General features: G+C 37.9%; 1 protein-coding gene across 1 annotated transcript in view; it reads left to right on the top strand.

Annotated features, from left to right (window-relative positions):
* The first annotated feature begins 1,456 nt into the window (after nt 1-1,456).
* Nucleotides 1,457-17,831, top strand: part of Farsb (phenylalanyl-tRNA synthetase subunit beta) — a 78,222-nt gene continuing 61,847 nt past the window's right edge. Inside the window, exons 1-5 of the mRNA XM_026390400.2 lie at nt 1,457-1,539; nt 11,090-11,145; nt 13,214-13,368; nt 15,438-15,507; nt 16,427-16,542. Coding sequence (XP_026246185.2) covers nt 1,482-1,539; nt 11,090-11,145; nt 13,214-13,368; nt 15,438-15,507; nt 16,427-16,542 — 455 coding nt within the window. The 5' untranslated portion in view covers nt 1,457-1,481. The remainder of the gene's footprint in view (nt 1,540-11,089; nt 11,146-13,213; nt 13,369-15,437; nt 15,508-16,426; nt 16,543-17,831) is intronic.

Genomic DNA, 17,831 nt, shown 5'->3' with positions numbered 1-17,831 from the left:
TCTGGGTCTTTTATTCCTTAATTGAGTTCTAAGCACCGATTTGGGATAGAAAGTTGTATATGGCATTAGGGTTTTGCCATTCACATGATGTTTGCATGTCTATTATGTTGTTCACTGGGGACTTCCTGTGGCCATGAAGAAAAACTAACATAGTCAATGACTGCTTGATTAACAGGGTGGCCTGAGTCCTGCCCAGCTTCTATCTCCTCAAGTGAAGTGCCTTCATTGTACTTCACCCAGAGGATAAGGGCAGGGCTCCCCTGAGGAACCGGGAGCCTTGCAAGTTGGGTGAGTGGGACATCTATAAAATGGGGACAATAATGGAATCTGCCTGAGTGTGTTAGTTTCTCAGGGCTTCTGAAACAAATTACCACTAACTTGTGGATCTAAGACAAAAATTTATTCATTCATTGTCCTGGAGGCTCCAAACCCAAAAGCAGTTTCACTGCTCACAATCCAAGTGTGCATAGGGCTGCTCCAAGGGCTAGGGGAGACTCTCTCCTTGCATCTTCCTGTTTCTGGAGGCTGCTGGCATGGTCGGTTTGGGGCTGCCACACTCCGATCTCTGCCTCCCACTTATAAGAACACATGTGATTACACTGATAGCCCATCTTGATAATCTAGGATAATCTCTCCATCTCAAAATTCTTAATCTACCAAGGCCCGATTCCATATAAAGTAACATTTACAGGCTCCAGGGATTAGGGCCCGATATTTTTTGTAATCTTTCAATTACACTCGGGGTTGTTTTAAAGAGGAAATCTTCTATTGCTGGCCGAGGGATGAGCACAGCACCCGACAGCAGGCAGCATTAATAAATCGCATATTCCCTCTTCTAAAAAGAGGTCTCTAACAATACTTCTCCACCAGAAGTGGCCGCTGCCAGATATCAAGCCCTTATAAGGTACTGCACTTATAAGGGCTTAAAAAATAAAATTAAGGCGTGTTCACAACATCCCCTCCGCAAAAAAAAAAAAAAAAAGTAAATAATAAAACAAAACCTTGTATTTACACATCCTTCCATCCAGGAAGTCAGACCCTGCGCTCCTTCTTTTCCAACCCTCAGGAGAAGTTTCTGTAACCGCAGAGCCTGCCCGTCCCGACTTCCGCCCCTTCTCGCCCAGCCTTTCTAGGCACCCGCCCCTCTCTCGCCCCGCCCACTGAATTTGGTGACCCTCGTTCTAGCACGTTAGATCCGGGACCTTGAGGTCTGTCCATTCTATTGCCTATCAAATCCTAGCCAACTCTATTCAATTATGTCTCCTTACCAAGAGTTTAAGTCATTGAAAAAAATAGATAGATTTAATCATCCTAATGGAGGCAATTTTATTGTACTCATGTACAAAAAAAATGGAGAAAAAATTGTCGTCTGTAGACTGGCTATATTTATGACAGCCTGCATGAGAAGTCCCGGGTCCTACGCTCCTGGGTCGCCCAGACCTGGCCCGCTCCGCGCGCAGGCGCAGTGGGCCCGACTCGCCATGCCGACTGTCAGCGTGAAGCGCGATCTGCTCTTCAAAGCTTTGGGACGGACCTACAGTGAGTGGGCTCCGCGCCTTTCCTCGGGGGCTGGGACGCCCTCCAAAAGGGCGTTGTGGCAGCACTGAAGGTGCCCTGCACCTTTTGGCCTTGAGGACGGTCAGGGTCCACAGGGAAGGCTGCATAGCAAGCGGCTCGGCTGCTCGGAGGGATTGTCGCGAGCGGCTTCACCGCGCGTGTGCCACCCGCACGTGCCCAGCTCTCAGTGTCATTCGGTCACTATCGGCATCAAGTGCCTTCTGCGTGCCTAGCCTCGACTTTAGTGCCCCCGTACAGAATAAGAGGCATCCCCTGGATTCGCCCCGAGCGTGGGCACGGTAGTGTGCTGTTTGACTCGGCTGGTAAAGGGGCGGGAGGAGTTTGAGCAGAAGAGAGGGGACGACATTCCCATCGGTCTCTGTTTTGTTAGATGCTTCCAGAATGGCTCTTAGTGTCAGGCAGTGTTCTAAGTTTTGGGGAGTACAGCTGTGCCCATGGCACTGAAGGTCCACGTTCTTGCTTTGATGAACAGGGCGGACAGCAACTAACCAGCACTCTAATAAAATGATTCTGGATAATGTTAAGTGCTGTCAGGGAAAGAAAAGCAGGTGATGTGCTGGGAACAGCATTTGATAAGGTTGGTAGCACTGAGTTGGGACCTGGATGATGAATATGTGGGATGGGTTTATTCTTCACGCTGTACCTCATCCTTTCCTCAGTTCCCAAAATACCACCATTAAACACACAGAGGGGAAATGTTAAGTAAGTTATCAGTTGCCACACAGCTGTAAGAGTCAAAATGATATTTTCCCCACCCAGTAGTTATCTGTGTGTAGAGGCCACAGCAAGCAATTTGTGAGACCTGTTTTTTGTTTGTTTGGTATTAAATGTCAAGATGATAACAAAGCTCCAATCAATTGAATCGCAGGTGCAGTTTCTTAGAATAAGAGATTACCATTACTGTGAAAACAGAGTTAGCTTTTAAAAAAAACTTTTCTGAATAAGCCAGGTGTGGTACATGCCCGCAATCTCAGTGAGTCTGGAGGCTGACACAGGAGGATTGCAAGTTTGATAAACATTGCAATTTAGTGAGGCCCTAAGCAATGTAGCAAGACCCTATCTTTAACAAAACAAACAAAAACTTTCTGAAGGGGTACTTTTATTATTTTTGGTGTTGGTTTTTTTTTTTTTTTTTTTGTGTGTGTGTGTGTGTGTGTGATACCGGGAATTGAACTCAGGGCTGCTCCACCACTGAACTACATCTCCAGCCTTTTTTATTTATTTATTTGAGACTGGGTCTCTTTAAAGTGCCCAGGCTAGCCTTGTGATCCTGCCTCAGCCTCCTGAATTGCTGAAATTACAGCTCTGTGCTATCTTGCTAGGCGAAGGAGTACCTTTAGATATTACCTACTCTGGAACTATTATTCTCCATAGGTTCTGTTCCAACTCCTGGAAAGTAGAGGTAATACCCTCACACTTTGAACTTGACTCTAATTCTTTAACCACTTTTTATAATATAAAATTCTTTTTTATATATTGTATATTTTTAATCCACAGTTTCACTAGTAGTGTGTGATATATCTGAATGGCACAAGATGGTAGGTGGCAAATATTTGTTTTAAACATCTATAGTCAGTTCCCAGCCAGATCTCCATCTTGGGAAAGTAAGTTTTTTTTTATAACCTCTTTACTACCATCCAGTTTTTTTTTGCCATATTCTCTACCCCTCCCCACTCTTTTCTCATATTGTGAATGATCAGGTAAGCTTGATTTTTTTTTTTTTTTTTTTGGTTCCACAGAGAATATTTATTAGCTACTGGGTCTTAAAAAAATTTTGACAATAAATATTGGTGTTTTTGAGATGTATTTCAAATGAGTTAGGAGTAATATTCATCATTAATTTATATTGTGTTCTTTCTTGAAACTTTAAGTATCAATTGGGTTGAGGTCAGAGTGTTTAGCAAAGCATCTGGTTTCCAAATAACATAGGCTCATCTCGTTTCTTCTTCTTCTTCTTTTTTTTTTTTTTTTTGCGTTTTCCTCTTTTACATGTTTTCACGCTTTTCCTACATTCTTATCTTTTTTTTCAGATCCTCCCAAGACTATCTTCTATCTGAATTCTGTAGTTTCTTCCAGTTGCAAACATCCCCTTCCAGGTGTGTTTTCTAGTCAAAGATGCTTCTCTCTTGGCTGTTTTGTTAATCTGGTCCTTGGTTCCTCTGCCTACTTTGGAGCAGTTTTATCTTCTTAGTCTGCCTTTTTATTGCTCATATAGTTTCCTGTGTCACATACATGCCGGTTAACTGATTTGTTATCACTGGTCTTTAATTCTGACCCTATTTTGGCTTGGAGTAATGGTTGGCAATAGTTATATGCAGTTTGGTTAATAACCATTTAGTTGTCCATTACTATGTAATAAATACCTCAAAAACTTAGCATCTTAGAACAATAATCATTTGTTATTTTGTGTGGTTTCTTATGGTCAAGAACTGGGGAGTGGTGGTTCGGCTCTGGATCTCACCAGGTTGTGGTTAAGGTATTGGCCAGATCTGTAGTCATCTCAAGGCCTCACTGGGGCTGGAGATTCTGCTTCCAAGTTTTTCTAACTGCTTGTTGGTAGCTCTTAATTCCTTGCTGATGTTTGGCTAGAGACTTTATTTCCTTCCACTTTGACTTTTCTATAAGACTGCTTATAACATGTTAGTTTGTTCATCCCAGAGTGAGAGGTCTGAGAGAGCAGATAAATGGGAGAGTGCTTAAGCAGAAACCTCAGTTTTTAATAATGACTTGGAAATGATATACTGTCCCTTTTCATATTCACTTGGTCACACAGACTAATCCTGACTCTGTGTGGAAGGGGAGTATTTAAGGAGGTGGGTATCATTGGTGGCCTTCTTGATAGCTGATGACTACAGTCTTCTGCCTGGCCCACAGTAATTCATGTTCTCCTACATGCAGAAGAGTTAGTACCACAAGTGCCATCTAGTTTCAGCAGCTGCTCAAAAATCCAAAATATTATCATCTGAGTATAGCTCCTGAAGTTCAGTTTACTCTTGGCCTGAGAGACTCAACAGCCAAGTTATCTGTCCACTGTTGGGACAGGTGAAGGATAGCTACTATAGCCATTCCTCTTCAAAAGGGGAGAAAATAGAAGAGCCAAAGTCTCTAGTCTGTGGCAATTCTGAAATCAAATGGCAAATGTTCAGTGTTCTTGATTAGGTCTCAGGACTTGGGATAATTCTCTCCATGACTCTGTGCTCTTGCCTCTTGGTTCTACCCATTGATTCCCAGAAAGCATTTGCTTCACAGCTGATTGATTTTCTCAGTCTACATCCTCTAATAGAATTTTGAGGGTCAAATACTTCTATTTTGTGTCATGTATGCCTCTTTCAGTTTAAGCTGGCAATGTTTCTGATTGTACATTTCTTCTAAAAACTTTATGGATCTTTAGTGAATTTTCCTGGCTTCCATTTCATTAGTCAAAAGCTTTACCATCTGCAAATCTCTGTGCTTTGGACTTTGCTTCATACAATGTTCTTAATTAAGATCTATTGTGTGATTAATTGGATTTCTGAGGCACACCCTTAATTTCTTTATAGCACCTTTTGTTTGAATGAATTGTGCCTTTGATTTTTCTAACTCTTTAACATTTTTCAGTCATGCTCTTAATTCTGTCTTATGCCTTAGGTTTGCTCTTTGCTTAGAAATTTTTAAATCTGTTTTTTCTTTTTCACACTGGGTATTAAATCCAGGGGCATTCTGTTGCTGAACCTCATCCTCTGCCCTTTTTATTTTATATTTTGAAATAGGGTCACATTAAGTTGCCCTGGCTGGCCTCAAATTTGTGATCATCTTTCCTCAGCCTCCCAAGTTGCTGGGATTATGGGCAGGTGCCTCTGCACTTGGCAGAAGATATTTCTTAATTGTAGCATTGTTTTACATCTGAGAGGTTGAACTTTTTTGGTGGGGGGGTGGGTTCTAAGGATTGCACTCAGGATACTTTACCACTGAGCTACATGTCTAGCCATTTTAAAAATAATTTTTAAAAATTTGAGACAAGATGTCTGTTTTAGTCACCTTTGTGTCACTGTGACCAAAATACTCTACAAGGATAACTTAGAGGAGGAAATGTCTATTTTGGTTCATGATTTCAGCGGTTCAGTCCATATGTTGACTGCATTGCTCTAGGCCTGAGGTGAAGCGAGCATCATGGTGGAAGGCTGTGGCAGAGCAGCTCAGGACATGGCACTAGGAAGCAGAGGGTGAGCTCTGCTCACCAAAGACAAAATACAAAACCCAAAGACATGCCCCTAGTGACCTACTTCCTCCAGCTACACCCTTCCTGCCTATAGTTATCATTCAGTTAATCCAAAGGTAAAGCTTTCATAATTGAATCATTCCAACTTTGAAAATTCTTGCATTTTCTAACACGTTAGCTTTTGGGGGACAAAAGCTAAACTCTAACGATGTCTAACATGCAACCCTCCTGCCCCAGCCTCCCAAGTAGCTGGGATCATAGGCGTGCACCACTGTGCCCAGCTGAGGCTGAGCATTTAAAAAATCATCAACATCCTGACTCCGTTTTGTTTAACATTCCTTCCTTTAGTTTATCCCTTCTTTCACGTGAGCAGCAGGAAAAAAAAAATCAGGCTGCACTTTGAACACTCATTGAAAATCTTAAGTCACTTAGTAAATGGTCTACATTAATTGCAGGCTGGTGTTTTTAAACTTTATGCTTCTACATACCAAGGATTTCCCTTCTTCTGCTTTCTAGTAGCACTCTCTTTTGCATCCTCACCTGCCTTTTGATCAGTAGCATCTTGAAGGCCCTTAGGATTTCATTACAGTACTCAAAGCCTGCTGTCTGGTTCCAAAGCCCTCCAGAGTTTGGTTTTTGTTTTAGCAGCACTGCACCTCCAGGGAGGTGTGTGTTAACAGTCTATTGGTACATAATAATTTACACCAGCACTGTGAGTGTGAGATAGTGTACCATTATTACTTCACACAGTTTCTGAGAAGCAAGAATCAGAGGGCTTAGCTGGGTGCTTCTGGCTGTGAATCTCTCACCAGGTTGACAGTCACGCTGTCAAATGGAGCTGTCAAATGGCACTGCTTCGTCTCAAGGTTTAGCAGAACCAGAGAATCTGCTTCCATGCTCACCTACATTGCATCTGACCTAAGTTCACACAGGGGCTTGAATACTAGGAGGCTGAATCATCAGGTGCCATCTTGGGGGCTGGTTACCTCTCTTATTACCTATACTAGTTAATGAGGCCTTTTTTTCCCTAAAACCAGAAATTTGGGAATCATCCTGGACATCCTGGCTGTTCCACCTGCCTTCAGTCAACCATTAAGCCTTACACATTTTGCCTCATTAACATTTCTCATGTTCATTCCTTCTCCTTCATACTCATGCTGCTGGGAAGACTCCCTGCTACAATCATCCTCTACCCTTCCATCAGTTTTTAAAATGCAGATCAAGGGCTGGAGATGTACCTCAGTGGTAGGATGCTTGCCCAGCGTCTGAGAGACTCAGAGTTCAGTCCCCCTCACTGGAGAAAGAAAACAAAAGCAGATCCAATTATGTGTTTGCCCAGCTGAAAACTCCTTCAATGTAATGCCATTGCTTGTAGGTAGGACAGAGGGCAAATTTCTTGGTATGTCATGAATTGCACTCTTTCTCCTTTTTCTATTTCTTCTTTCTTCTTTAAATATCAGTTCACATTTAATAGTTAAACAACATTAATTTCCAGTATACAAAGTAACTAGCTATTAAGCAAATATAAAAATGTTACAGGTAAGATGTTAAGAAGATGCGCACAAGACTTTTTTTAAAAAGCCATAGTTAAAAAGTAGTGGTTAACTGTCCACGTGTTCTCTAGAAAAGAAGTATTATCCAAATTCTTGCATATTAAGATGCATTTTTGGCTGTCCTTTCAGACACACCCATCCATTCCCCAATTTTCGTGTAAATCCATTCATTAATAGACATATTTATTGAGTGCATATTTTCAACATAGACTTTTTTTGGTGTTGCTGATTAGAGCTAAACAAAGTAGACTGGGTTCCCACTGACTTGGGGCTTATGGCTTCATTATTTAAACATGACCCTGCACACATTTACAACACCTGACACCTGCCTAGTAGTGCAGACTTTCAGAGGTGAAATGCTGGATTTAAGCCACAGAATCAGGTCTTTATAAATGTGTCTTATATACTAATAACAGAATTAGACTGCTAGCAATATCACAGATTTTGTTGCTTTGGGACAAAATGTCCTGAAAGAAATATAACTCTGATTTTTTAAAATTTAATTTAATTTTTTACACAAATGGAGCCCAGTGTTTCATTTCTCTGGTTGTACATATGTCTGTCTTATTCCAACATCTTCCCCCACTACACATACACCCTCTCATCCCCTCTCCTCTGGCCAATCCTAAATTCCTCCATTCTTTCCTTGCCCCTCCACCCCCATTATGAATAGCATTCATCAAAGAAAACATTTGGCCTTTGTTTTTTTGGGATCTGTTTACTTCATTTAGCATGATATTCTCCAACTCCATCCATTTACCTGCAAATGCCATAATTTCATTCTTTAAGGCTGAGTAATATTCCATTGTGTATATATACCACAGTTTCTTTATACATTCAGCTATAAGGGGCATCTAGATTGGTTCCATAGTTTAGCTATTGTGAATTGAGCTGCTATAAACATTGATGTGACTGCATCACTGTAGTACTCTGATTTTAAGTTATTTGGGTGTAGACTGAGGAGTGGGAGAGCTGGGTCAAATGCTGGTTCCATTCCAAGTTTTCTAAGGAACCTCCTTACTGCTTTCCATAGTGACTGCACCAGTTTGCAGTCCCACCAGCAATGAATCAGTGTACCTTTTTCCCCATATCCTTGCCAGTACTCATTGTTGCTTGAATTCTTTTTTATTTATTTTTTACTTATAGGTGGACATAATATCTTTATTTCAGTTTTATGTGGTGCTGAGGATCCAACCCAGTGCCTCACACGTGTAGGGAAGCTCTCTACCACTGAGCCACAACCCCAGTTCCTTGAATTCTTGATAATTGCCATTCTAACAGGAATGAGATGAACTCTTAGGGTAGTTTTGATTTGCATTTCTCTAATTGCTGGAGATGTTGAACATTTTTTCATATATTTGTTGATCGATTGTAATCTTCTGTGAAATGTCTTCCCAGTTCCTTAGCCCATTTTTTGTTTGGGTTCTTTATTTCTTTGGTGTTAAGTTTTTTTTTTTTTTTAAGTTCTTTATATATCCTGGAGATTAGTGCTCTATCAGATGTGTGTGTGTGGTAAAGATTTTTCTCCATTTTTATTGGCTCTCTCTTCACATTATTGATTGTTTCTTTTGCTGTAAAGAAGCTTTTTAGTTTGAATCCATCTCACTTATTGATTCTTGATTTACTTCTTATGCTTTAGGAGTCTTGTTTAGGAAGTCAGGTCTTAGGCTGACATGATGAAGATTTGGCCTACTTTTTCTTCTATTAGGAGAGGATTCTCTGGTCTAATTCCTAGGTCCTTGATCCACTGTGAGTTGAGTTTTGTGCATGGTGGAGATAGAGGTTTAATTTCATTTTGCTGCATATGGATTTCCAGTTCTCCCAGCACCATTTGTTGAAGAGTCTCTTTTTTCCAATGTATGTTTTTGACACCTCTGTAACTCTGATTTTAAAACAGAAAGTTAGGTCAGGTACAAAAACGTCTTTTGAGAAGCTCAGGGAATGAAAAATATTTGTTTTTTATAATACACAATAAAACTGCCGTGGCACCTGTACCTTCTGTAAATATACTGTAGAAAATAACTCTGAACACATGAATGTGTTCTCCACTTATCTGGTTTCTTTTGGAAATTCTCAGTGTCTTTTCTTCTTTGGTTCCCCTGGTTTCCTGGTTTTTGTTCTCAGAACTTTTGTTACTTCTTTGCTATCTGTGCTGGCTTCCTTCTATTCTCAGTGTTCTGGAAGCATGGCCCTGACCCAGAGGGAGTGACAGCACAGTGAAGGGACATTGACCTTTCTTTTTCTTTCTTGTTTTGCTTGAAGAAGCAAAACAAAAAGTCTTTATGTTAGTAGAAAGACATCGTTTATTTTTAGCAAGTTATTGGTGGTGGAAATTTTGGGAAGGATTTGGCTTCTTTAGATGAGTATCCACTTTCTTAGTCATCTTACTTCTTCAGCCAAATCAAACACGTGGGTGATTTTTAACTTTTTCAGTTCTTTAGGTCTCTCTAGTTCTTCTGCTTTGACCAGCAGTTTACCTGATCCCATTTCTTCAGTCTCCTCTGCCGTCTTAACTGTGTACAAGGCAGTTCTAATTTTGGTCTGGTGTAATTGAGGAAGCTGACCCAGAGCTCATCCTCCTTTTTTCTTGCATATGCTGACCCAGTACACTTTTGATTTCTTCGCTAGACTAAAAAGTAGTGGAGTATTTATCTTTGTAGCTCTGCATCTAAGTGCCTGTCATATAGTAGTTGCTCAATAAATATTTATTAAGTTGAAGTTCAGTGTCTGGATTAGATTAATCTTTTTTTTCACCTCCTGATGCTGGCAATTGAATTTAGGGCATGGCACATGCTAAGAATACACTCTTCCACTGAGCTTTACATCTGTTCCATAGTCAGGAATCTTAAGACAGCTTTTCACTAGAATGTACTGGTAGATAGTTTGTGTTCCATTTTTTTGTTTGTGTTTTGGGACCAGGCATTGAGCTCAGGGGCACTTGACCACTGAGCCACATCCTCAGCCCTGTTTTGTATTTTATTTAGAGACAGGGTCTCACTGAGTTGTTTAGTGCCTCACTTTTTGCTAAGGCTAGCTTTGGACACACAATCCTCCTGTCTCAGTCTCCTGAGCCACTGGGATTATAGTTGTGTGCCACTGTGCCCAGCTTGTGTTCAGTTTTTGATCATGTGAAAACTCTGAAAATGCTGTATCAAAGAAAGTGGAATAAGGAAGGAAAATATTAGTGTAGACACACTGTATTTCAGGATGTATGCCCACTCCATTATCTGCCTGATGTCATTTAAATCTTTGTAACAGTTCCATGTTAAAAATAACTGTAAAAGGTCACTTTATGGATGAGATATTGGTAAAGTTTAAAATAGGTGCCAGGAATATTTATAAAAGATACAAAGCTCCCACAGCTAATAAGTGGGATAATCAGAATTCTAAACCCTGATTAGCTTGGCTGTGAAGTCAGGTGTCTGATGGCCTCAGAGAATTTTAAAGGATAACTGGGCTTATGTGATGTTCTATTGTGTAGGATTGGTGGCTTGGAGCCATTTAGTAGGTTGTTGTTTTTTCCTTGTATCTTTTCAAACTTCCCAACACTGGTAATCTAATCCTGTACCTGAGCAATTAGTCCTACAATAGTTTTTTTTTTTTAAGCAAAACTTTTGATTGTTGTTGAATGATGATGTCTAATGTTTGATATTTAGTATGCTGAGTGTAAAAGGTAATTATTAATAAGAAAATACAATTCATAGACAATTTTTATTGTGCTGAACAAATTAAAACTAATGGTCTCTTTTTTTCTTCTCAGCTGACGAAGAATTTGATGAACTATGTTTTGAATTTGGTCTGGAACTTGATGAAATTGTATGTATTAGATACTTATTTTTCAGATATTCTGAATATGAGCTCATTTTTCTGAGGTTGCTTATCTTTGTTACCTTATAGTTAGACTATGATGATTCATCTGTGGACTGTGATGTTTTTAGTGTTCAGAGAAAATTACTTTGCCTCTCTAGTTCTCATATTTTAGACTCTGTTCAATTGTGAAGTAAGGAGTTTAGATTATATCATCTTGATATATCCCTCTTGCTCTCAAATTTAACTCAGTCTTCACATATGGTCTTTTTAAAAAAATTAATTAATTTTGTTTGTGCAGAATTTATCATACTGCCTAGCACAAAGTTACGTATGATCTTTTGATAAAATAAGATACTGAAAATTGACATCATTATCCAAAGTACATGTATGAAGACACGAATCTGATGCCAACCTATTTTATATACAGAGATATAAAAAATTGTGGTATATATGTGTAATAAGAATTGTAATGCAAAAAAAGTACATGTATAAAGACATGAATTGGCGTGAACATACTTTATACAAAGATATGAAAAACTGTGCTCTATACATGTAATGAGAATTATAATACATTTTGCTGTCATGTATTTAAAAAGAAAAGATACTGAAAATTGAAAGATTTAAGCTGTTCGCACGTGTGTGCACGTGTGGCCGCATACTGCAAAAGAATTAGGCCATTTTATATTCAGATACCTTCGTTTATCTGGTTCCCATATTATGGTGGTTTGAACTAGTCATGTGGTGGCTGTGGGAGTGCATCACGTAAAACCAAAGTTTTTATGTTAATAGAAAGCCATTGTTTATTTTTAAACAAGTTATTAGTAGTGGAAATTTTGTGAATTCTTGTTAAGTGGGATTTCTAAATAAAGGGTAACAATAACAGTTGGATGTAACATAATTATTTTGATTGAAAAATTTATATTTGAAATTCTCTGTTGTAGACACAGCAAATAGAAATATATTCTCTACTATAATGTGGTGAATAAGGTACTCTAAGCTTTGCCACTGCATTAAAAATTGCCACCCTGTGATGTTCCTCCTCCTTCTCTTGGTTGCCTTCATTCTGCTGTCTTTACAGTATATCTTTACTGTCACTAGATTGTACCTATTATGCTAATTCTCATTCATACCTTCTGATGATCACTTTCCTCGCCTGGAGATGTTTTTGTTTGCTTTTATATTATCAGTCATTCTCACATTCCTGCTGGGCTTGGGTGCCCAGATGATTTCAATTTGGGGTTTTTGTTTTTTTGCAGTGCTGGGAATCAAACCCAGGGCTTCATGCATGCTAGGCAAATGCTTGATCACTAAACTATACCCTCAGCTCAGGATTTAGATTTGGAATGGAATCTTTATCGTATAACAAATTGTATTCTTTTTTTTTTTTTTTCCTTCTCAGTACAGGGTATTGAACCCAGTGGTGCTATGAGCCACATCCCTAGCCCTCAGCTAAGTTGCTCAGACTGGCCTAGAACTTTCGATCTCCCTGCTTTAGTCTCTGGAGTTGCTGGGACTACAGTTGTGTCCCACTGCACCCAGCTAGAAATACATTCTTTTATTTGATGATTTATCTTTCTTTCTTTGACATTTTGGTTATTGTTCTGTGTTTCTTTCTTTGACACTTCCATTATTGCTTTTGGTGGTGCCTTCATGTTCTTTTAGATAGAGATGGCAAACTTTTTCTATAAAGGTCCAGATAATAAATAAGTTAGGCTTTGGAGGTTATTATCTCAGTTATAATTCAGCTATTGTACTGTGCGATAACAGATAATATATAAATGAATGGGTCTGTCTTCCAGTAAAATTTTATTTGGAAAAGCAGGTGCTAGGCAGGAGTTGACTAGTGGGTATTTGTTGACATTTTCTTTAGGTGGATTTGTGCTGTTCTGGAATCACTGAGGATCCTACATGTCTGAACTGAATAGGAATTTGAGTATTTTTCTGTCAGCTCCAATTATAGCATTTAATATTTTAATGTTGTTTTTGTTGTAGATGTAATAAACCTATTGTTGAAGAGAAGAATATGCATAATGTAGTTTTATTAACCTTTTCACTTTGATTTGGCTTGTTTTAGACGTCTGAAAAGGAAATAATAAGTAAGGAACAAGGTAATGTGAAGGCAGAGGGGGCCTCTGATGTTGTTCTTTACAAAATCGACGTTCCTGCCAATAGATATGATCTCCTGTGTCTGGAAGGATTGGTTCGAGGGCTTCAGGTCTTCAAAGAAAGGTAAAGAAATATATTTGTTAGGGTTCAGTGCCTCTTCTCCCTTTTATTCCCAAATTATTGTCAGCAGTTGTGTTTAAATCTCAAGAAACAATGTCTGAATACTTAGCTGTAGGTCAGCATAAAAGGAAGATTGAAGGATCAGATTCATGGAGATTGTAGCCATTTTAAAATTTACCTGAGTCATTGAATACTCATTTTGGAAATGCATTTGAAAATTGGGGTTAATGACTTTATGGCTTCTTAAAAAACTCCATAGGTTTGTGTGGTATACCCTACTAAATAATCTTTTTGGAAGGGGGTACTTCCTTGGATTTGCTAACATTTGGGAGGAAAAGTAGAGATGGCTGTTCATTATGTATCCTTTTGCCTTAAGAATTCTTAGGAAGCTCAGGAGTAGAGCATCCTAACTGGAAAACCTTGATGGTTTATGATATGTATATGATTGGTATCTCTAATTTCAATCTCCTAATCTATAATGAATTTATTTATTTATTTAGGATTTATTTATTTATTTATTGGTACCATGGATTGAACCCAGGGGCGCTCAACCACTGAGCCACACCTTGATTGTCTTCATTCTGCTGCCTTTACAGTATATTTATATATTTACCTTGCCCTTTCCAGATTTTATTTTTAAATTGCTTAGGGCCTCACTAATTGCTGAAGCTGGCTTTGAACTCACTATCTTCCTGCCTCAGCCTCCCAAGCTGCTGGGATTACAGGTGTGAACCGTCACATCTTGCTGAAGAAGACTTTTAAGGCCTTTTCTATTTCTGCATGTAACCCTTAATAGAGTTTAATGAAAATATAAAGTGAAAAGGGTAGAAGAAGTAGCTCTCAAAAGTAATTATTTTTGGTTTTAATTACTTATACATAATCCATGAGTAACAAAAGAATAAGAGCTAGCTGTTGGGATAGATTCTGAAATTATCATTGGGTGAACAATGGCTTTTTGTGAAATGATAATGATCGGTCATTTGATTAAGGTGGTTACAATTTGGGGGTTGAATAAATTGGTTCCATGCATGACAATCATATGCTTACATTTTAGGATATAAGGATAAAGGATAACCTTTCAGAGTGTTTCCCAACACATTGATCAGAGTCTGCATTTTTACTAGGCAACTCGTGTGCTTTTATTTTGTTTTATTTTTTCGTGGGGGGTACTGGGGATTGAACCCAGGGGCACTTGGCCATTGAGCCACATCCCCAGCCCTATTTTGTATTTTATTTAGAGACATGGGCTCACCAAGTTGCTGAGCACCTTGCAGTTGTTGAGACTGGCTTTGAACTCCCAAGCCTCCTGCCTCCGCCCCCTGAGCCATTGGGTGCCTGGCTCTTATGCTTTTTTTATGAGACAAAATTAGGAACAACTTAAGACCTTTGCAACTTAAAGTGTGGTCCATGGACCAGCAGTATCTGCATCATTGGGAGCTTGTTAGAAATGCAGATTCTTAGCCTCTATCCAAGATCCACTTAATCAAGTTCTGAGGTTTAACATACTCTTCAATTGACTATATACACGTTGAAGGTTGAGAAGCACTGCCTTAAAACAGTAGTTTGTAATCACCAATGGAAAAAATTATCTAGAAATGCTTTCAAAATGCACCAGTTACCAAAACTTTGTTTTGACTGTTCTGATTCAGTAGGTCTAAATAGACCCAGGGATTCTGTATTTTTAATAAGCTATGTTTTTTTTTCTTTGAAGCTTAGAATCTCATGGTTGTGGTAAAAAAATAACTAATCCCGTTCCTTTAACAGTTGCTCTATTAATGGTTTTGTAGCCTTTGCTGGAACTCTAGTGATAGAAAACTTGTTATTATTAGGCATCCAGAGACCTTTTTGAATAACCTAAAGTGTTAGAAAGTTTGTTAGTTTTTGTTTTCTTTTTTTCCTTTTTTAGTTTTTGCTTTCCTATTTTTAATATTTAACTGCTATAATTCATCTCCTCATTGCCTTAATTCTTTTGATTTTTGTAAACATTCTTTTTACTTATAAGCAAAGAATGTAATCAATTTATCAGATGTTTTCACTAATTACGAATAACTTTGTTTTATTATTAATTTTAGGATAAAAGCTCCAGTATATAAACGGGTAATGCCTAATGGAGAAATTCAAAAACTGATTGTCACAGAAGAGGTAATAAGAAAAAATTAGTATTTTCCCTTTCAAAAGAATCTCTTCTGTGTGTTTAAGGTGGGGAAGACAAAGAAACAAATCTGATCCTTCTGTCAAATGTGATTTTCTGTGATCATTTAGATATGTTTTTAGCCTATAGCTCTTTTAAAAAAAATAATCAACTTATTACCAAGAAACAATAGAAAACAAAGTACCTGTTTCCCATAAATGGTTTTGGAAAATGTCCAAATGTTTATATGAAACACATTTGAGGGCTAGTGTTGCTGTTCAGTGGTAGAGTGCTTGCTTATTAGCATGAAAAGGCTCAGAGTTTGATGCCCAGCACTGCAATCAATTAATAAACATTTGAGATATATTTAAATTATGATATGTTACAAAAATTTTAAAGATAAAATGTGGGAGGTTTATCTTGGTAAAAATATAAACTTTGAGCAGTTTATTTTTATTTTCTATTTATTTGTTTATTTATTTTGTTACTAGGTGTTGAATCCAGGGATGCCTAACCACTGAATCATGTCTTCAGCCCTTTTTATTTTGAGGGTCTTGCCAAGTTGCTTAGGGCCTCTTTGCTTAGTTGCTGAGGTTGACCTTGAACTTGTGATCTTCCTGCCTCAGCCTCCTGAGTTCCTGGAATTTTAGACATGTGTCACTATGCCTGGATGAGCAAATTATTTTTAAAAATTATTTTTTTCTCAATTATTTAGTAAGTTTTAAAAATCTCACTAAAATGTAAATTCTGTGAGGCTAGTGATTTTGTCTCTTGCTTACCACTTTATTTTGCTCCTATGATTGGTAAATGAAGATACTTGTTGGAATCAGAATTTTGGCACTGTTAGGAGTATGCAGTTACCTTTCTATTGTAAGATTATTATAAAGAAAAGCTTGAGTGTTTACTATCTCTTGGTATTTTTAATTGCAGACAGCTAAAATACGCCCTTTTGCAGTCGCAGCAGTTCTCCGGAATATTAAGTTTACTAAAGATCGATATGACAGCTTCATTGAACTTCAAGAGAAATTACATCAGAATATTTGCAGGTTTCTTGTTTTGTCTTATTTCCTCCTTGCTTTTTCCTCTGTTCTGCTCCTCTCCTTCCCATTCCTTTCTGTCTCCCTTTTTCCTGTTGTTCCTTTTACCTTTCCTCCCTCTGTCCATTTCCTTTTCTTCCTCTTGCATTTCTAAACTAATGGTATATGAGAGCTTACCTTTGCTTTCCGAGATAGATATTTGTTACTGTTTATAAATGATACATGCATGGAGAAATAGTAAATTTTGAGAAGAATTATCTAGTCATGGACATTTTCTTGTTTCGTCATTGAAATCATTAATGGATTGTACTGCTAAGTATTAGCTGTGGTAAAGTATGGTCTAGCTTTTTTTTTTGTTTTTTAAATGAGGTGATTTTTTTTCTCTCTTTGTTAATTTGTTCTTTTTAGATATATATGACAGTAGAGTGTATTTTGACATACACTCAGTATAACTTATTCTAATTAGCCTCCTGTTCTTGTGGTTGTTCAGATGTGGAATTTCACTGGTGTTGTATTCATATGTGAACATAGAAAAATTATGTTCAATTCATTCCACTTTTTTATTTGGTGTAGCATTTTAAAAATGAAAAAAAAAAGAATTTGACTTGATCTTACTTTTTGAATATATATAATCATGAATTAACAGATAAAATTTAAGTTTAGGACTCAGGGTATAACTCAGTTGTATAATGTGTGCCTAGCATGTGCAAGACCCTGGGTTCAATTAATTAAATGATTAAAAAACTTGTATAAATGACTTAATTTTACTTTTTCTATCTCTACATTAGTATACATCATTTCCTGCACAACGTTCTTTGATTCAGTGATATTTAAACCCATTAGGTCTAGGAAAATAAGAATGGGAGTATTTTAAGTAATGTCAGTATTTCAGAAATCCTAATGAAAACTGTATATTTACTGATGATGAGAAACCCCAGACTTGAGCTAACATATGAAGTTTATTTGTATTAGTCCTGAATAAGTTATATCATGTTGATCTAAAGATGTGTTGACAGTTACATATGCTTTTAGATTATGTCTTTGTAGGTGAGATGAATGTTTTACAGGCACCTTATTGCTGGATCTTGTTTTGTCTAATCAGCCAATCTGTGTCTTTTAATTGGAGAATTAAGACCATTTACATTTAGGGTTATTATTGAAAGGTATGTAGTTGTCTCTCATTTTGTTGATGTTCTTCAGGTTTGATTTTCTTCCTGTTTTATCTTTGAGGTTTGATGGTTTGCTCCTTTGATAATGTTTGATTTTTTTCCTGTTTTTCTTTTGTGTGTCTAATTTTC

This window comes from Urocitellus parryii, chromosome 1 (genome assembly GCF_045843805.1).
Source record: "Urocitellus parryii isolate mUroPar1 chromosome 1, mUroPar1.hap1, whole genome shotgun sequence".
NCBI lineage: Eukaryota > Metazoa > Chordata > Mammalia > Rodentia > Sciuridae > Urocitellus > Urocitellus parryii.
The sequence above is the reverse complement of the archived record's forward strand: the minus strand, read 5'-3'. Positions and strand labels throughout refer to the sequence as shown.